The sequence below is a fragment of the Tigriopus californicus genome, chromosome 9 (genome assembly GCF_007210705.1).
Source record: "Tigriopus californicus strain San Diego chromosome 9, Tcal_SD_v2.1, whole genome shotgun sequence".
Classification (NCBI taxonomy): domain Eukaryota; kingdom Metazoa; phylum Arthropoda; class Copepoda; order Harpacticoida; family Harpacticidae; genus Tigriopus; species Tigriopus californicus.
Genome location: NC_081448.1, coordinates 13,773,342 through 13,778,304, shown reverse-complemented (window position 1 = coordinate 13,778,304; position 4,963 = coordinate 13,773,342). Strand labels below are relative to the sequence as shown.

General features: G+C 47.6%; 1 protein-coding gene across 2 annotated transcripts in view; it reads right to left on the bottom strand.

Annotated features, from left to right (window-relative positions):
* Positions 1–262: 262 nt before the first annotated feature.
* LOC131886392 (T-box transcription factor TBX3-like) overlaps positions 263–4,963 on the bottom strand; it is a 6,933-nt gene continuing 2,232 nt past the window's right edge. Inside the window, exons 2-5 of one of the 2 annotated variants that reach the window (XM_059234700.1) lie at positions 3,654–3,767; positions 3,402–3,555; positions 3,056–3,279; positions 263–1,318 (exon numbers count right to left, since the gene is read on the bottom strand). In XM_059234700.1, coding sequence (XP_059090683.1) covers positions 409–1,318; positions 3,056–3,279; positions 3,402–3,555; positions 3,654–3,767 — 1,402 coding nt within the window. In that variant the 3' untranslated portion in view covers positions 263–408. Of the gene's footprint in view, positions 1,322–3,055; positions 3,280–3,401; positions 3,556–3,653; positions 3,768–4,963 lie in introns of both variants that reach the window. The other variant, XM_059234699.1, reaches the window with a different exon arrangement.

The following is a 4,963-nucleotide window of genomic DNA, read 5'->3' as shown; positions in this document are numbered from 1 at the left end:
AAGGACCTTCTCAAGAAATCAGTCGAGGTATTGACTTGTACAAAGAGTATTTAGAATAACTCAAGACTCAATGAGAGACTCATATCATAGTCCTTCCCTTGCGGAGTTTCTTAACGAGATTGGAATGGCGAGTAACGTTTCGTGTCAAGGAGGATATTGGGTCTTGACACTTCTGGATCGCATGAGAACTTAACGTTCACACGATTCTTCTCACCTCAGTTGGTTATTCAAATGAGCGGATATGTTGTCTTGTATTCCTTGGGAGATTGAGAAAGTTTTTATTGAAATAAATATCTAGAAAACACACGAAAGGAAACAAAGGTTCAGAGTTGAGAAAGCGAACCCAAGCGAATGGTTGTGAATTTCCAAAGGGGGAAGGATAACGAGACGAGTATTTTGACATGTTCTTCAGGATGCTTTTTGCTGATCCTTTAATCCGTTGATTAGCTTCTCCATATTCTTCAGTTCACTATTGGATGAGTTGGCTTGGGACGGCGAAGTTGTCTTGGTAATATGAGCCTTCAAAGACGCCGCCGCCGTTAGGTGCTCCTTATGGTGGGGATGCTGTTGGTGGTGATGATGAAGGTGGTGGTGGTGAGGGTGCTGGTCGTCATCCTCCTTCTCGGATTTGATCTGTGGCGAACTCGACCTCCTATTGTCATTGCCAGGAGGGTCTCTCCGTTCAGGCTTCACTGCCAGAGGCGATGAGGCGGGACTGATTTGTTTGGGGCTATTACTAGGACTGCTCCGCCCATTCAACGGCGGTGAGAAGTGTTTGGGTGCGATAGGGTGGAACGCCGAGGAGGGTGGGGAGCTCCGGTGGCTTAAGGGTGGAGATGAGGGCGGGTTATAGGGCGAGAAGCGGTGCTGCCGGAGTCGATCCACAGCTGCAGCCGCGGTAAAATTGTTGCCGCCATAGGCAGCCGACAACAGAGGATTTAGGGCCAGCTGGGCAAGCATGGGATTGAAACCTCCCGCCGCAGCTGCAGCCAAATGTTGGTAGAAACCCGGGTGCAAATATGGATTGGGAAATGGTGGGACACCGTGTTGAGGAGGTAGAGCGGGTGGTGGTCCCACACTAAGATTTGGACTAGGGTACGAGGTGGGTGGAGTGGGTGGTGTGGCCCGACGCGGCGGTGAATCGGGTTCACCGATCAAAGAACTGACGTCAAACGCCCTGCGGGGCTCACTATGAGAGGCTCGTTGAGGCGAGGCTCGGATACTCTCTTCGGCACTGGAGGAATTAGAGGCAATGCGCTCTTGCAAGGACTGGTAGGATGCCGGAAGTCGATTGCCTTGCTGAGATGGTGAACCGGGCCTTCTGGAACAAAGAGTGATGTCATGAACAACTTGAATGAGTCCGTGATAGGAAGCTGCCTAGAGGTCATTTTCCGATGAGACCGCCACAAGTGATCCAATTCAACAACACGATTATCCTCCTCCTCCTCCTCCTCCTACACGCTACGTTCACTGCCTTCATCTTATTTTGAAGAGAGCCGGCTAACAAGTGTGGGCACGACCGGACTGATAAATGAGGGCTTTGAATTTGGACACTCAAGATCATCTTTCGACTCGGCTTTTTGAGAACAACGTGCCAGTTCCCCACCTTCAAGATTCGTCTGAGTGAGTGTGCCTGTAGTTGTGGTACTTGCGTGGAGAACATGAATAATATGCTTCTCTGTCCAGACACGTACAAAGGCGGCAGTTGTATGTGTGTGTAATCCAGAAAAGAGACGGGCTACTGACTTTGAGGAAAGGGGACATGATTAATGATGTCACTCCCTTATCGATGACAAGTTGAGAAAACGCCCCAAAGATTCAGTGCTCAGCCCAAAAGGAATCAAGAGTCTTAACATGTAGATTTCTCGCTCTCACAAGTTGGTCACGTTTGAGAGACCAAGGAGACACTTGTGTGCCGCATGCAGCGACTGATACTTGGGAGGATCCAAGAGACCAGATTACCCTCGTGTTCAGACTGCTGATTGATTCCAAATTCGGGACGTGTATATTTTGGTAGCCTCTCAATTGTTTTTGAGCTTCATCCATCAACATTCTGACGGGCTTGGACTGATGTTGTTGGGCGGATTCCCGCCTTTTAAAGAACCGATGACATGGAACCTGGCTCTCACATCCAAAAACACAGATGTCCGACCGACCCCCCCTCCCCCTTCTCAACCCCTTAAACTAACGAAGTCGGCCAAAGTTCACAAGCAAGTTATCGGATAGCAAAACTTCTCAACACCCAATTGACAAGGCCACAAAGCCACATCAAAAGTGAAGTTGCAAGAAGCGGTTCAGTTCTCGCCGTTCAGTCATGAAAACGGCGAGGAATTTCTCACAAAGAGCGTCTTGCTTGCTTCTTTGAAATTTCCAACAAAATCCAAGCCTCGCCAAAAATGTTTCTAGAGACGACATAGACCTCCCAACATGTTCGTTCTCAATGTCAGCCGATATGTATCAACCGAACTCCCAATCACAGAGAGAGAAAGAGAGCGTTTGAACCTATCTGAAACTCACGATTGGGTCCTACTTGCTGATTTCAACTTCTCGCCAATGTCTCACTTACATTTTCGTGTCTATAGTATGTTCAAGATTGTGATTCAGCAAAATCTAGCCTTTAAACACAACGGCGAAATGCTCCTCCCCTTCAATTCGGTGAGTGCAGAGCTGTTCGAAAACAGTGCGTACGTAATGTGCATGGCGAGGCAGACCAAATGAGCGAACTCAGAGACATTTGAAAACATGACATTATTTAACGGAAAATAAATTACAACATTCTTCGTCAAGGAAGATGTCTCCTTCCCCGAAAATGAGCAGGAAGTGCGGAGTGAGTGTGGAAAGTGAAGTGACTTTGAACAGCATCTACTCAAGCACCATTTAGGTTGACGAGCTCATGCAAACGACGCTCAGATACTCATCGCACACCAAAGATTTCCACCATTTCGTATCATGAGCATCACTTTGGGAAGAAACGCAACCAGCCAATGGTAATGTAATTCCCTGCCCGAAGTTGTTGGCTACCACCATAAATCAAAAAGGCAATTGTAAGACCTACTTTTTCTGGGATCGAGCATGGCCGGTCTCTCTGAAGCCTTTGGCAAAGGGGTTGTGATCGATTTTGAGTTGGGTGATCTTCTCGTTTTGGTAGGCGGTCACAGCGATGAACTGAGTCTCGTTAAACACGTAGGTCCGAAATGTGGAGTACGGGAGTTGCATTATATCATTGGCTCTGACAAGGTGAAATCTGGGCTGGTACTTGTGCATGGAGTTGAGAATAGTCTGGAAATGAAAGAAGATGACCTTATAGAACCAGGGTCGATCTCAGCGCCATTCCGATTGGGTGGCGAAAAAAGGCAACAACCTCTGCACTTGGATGCGTGCCAGAACTAATTTGTACTCACCAATCCGTGCTTGTCTGATATGTTGTTGGTCAGCTTGAGCTTATGGAAGGAGATGATTTTTTGCATCCATTGATCGCCCGTGGCTGGACTATCAGGGTGAATATACATTCGCTTTGGCATCTCGGGATCGGCTTTACCCGCAATCACCCATCGACTAGAAACGAAAAACAACATGAATTCAAGGTTTCACTATTTAGCCTCATCATGAGGGATTAGAAGCCTTGTATGTGTACAGTGTGCATGCACATTTACCTGTTGTGGAACTTGTAGCGGTAATCGTCCGCAGCCACTACATCCAAAAGGAGAATATATTTTGACTTTTCATCCAATCCGGAGACTTTGAACTTGAGGTGGGGAAACATTTGTCTAAAATAAAGTGAAAGAAACATTCATTAATGGGTTTGTAAGACTTTGGGCGAGGATCCTATCACGAGGCCAGGGCTGGCACAAGATTAACTCAAACCCCTATGATTAGCTGCATGCCTAAACATCCCACACGGATTGGCTCTCATTCAATTTGGCGTTACTCGCTTTTCACCTTCGAATGTGAATTCCTCTAGCTGGCAGCGCTCTCGAAAACCCTCCTAAGCTCCGTGATTGAGTACTGATAACATCAAGGATTTTCATTAGTCCCTGGCGCCAAATCCTCCCCAAAAACCCAGAAGCAATGGCAGATGGATGGAGTGCTTCGGCCCCTGGACCCCACCGATGGACCAGAGGACCAGGAGAAGGACGATGACGACGACAACGAGCGAGCTAAGTCGCTCACGATTACCATATCCGTGGGCTTATCAAGCTGGGTGGTGTTTTTCTGTCACACACGCTTGAGCATTTTGGGATGCCCTCATTGGATATTGAGGCTGGTGGTGGCGGATTTCCATCCGTTTCTGAGCCAATGTGCTCTCAAGTGTAAAATGGGGCTTGGCTTTGGGGTATGTATGATATAGGCGGTTCAGGTGAAAGAACTGGTTTGCACCATGGATGGGATCAAACAATCTACATAACGTGAACGGGTCAGAAACATCCCAAAAGGTGGTCCAACTATGTAAACGGCAATGAGGCGTCTTTGATTGAAGACTCTGGCGTGGGAGAAATTTCCTCAATTTCACACCAGCCTCGTTTGTCTCTGTTGTCGTGTCAAATTGGAAAATGACACCCCCTAATAATAATTCAATCATCCCCCGTCTGGTGCCAAGAAAATCACTAGATCCTCCACTGTCTCGACAGGAACGAGTCAATATAATTGAGTCCGTCGCCCCCTCTGCAAACAACACGTCTCCAAAGTGGGGAGGCGTGACTCAAAGATGCGCAATCACTAAGACAAAGGGTATCATCATCATCATCATCAGGATGATCTGATCCTAAGCAGTACCACTTGACCAGTGACTGACTGACCACCCCGATTGGTTCAGTAGTACTGGATTCAGCCACCCGTAACCGACAGCAGGGACGTCCACCGGTTAAACTTTCAGACAAATGGATTATTTTCGTCGCCCTTGAGGGAAAATTGTCGCGCTTTCCTTGTCAGTCACAAGAGTTTTGGTTCACGTTACTCGAAGGCC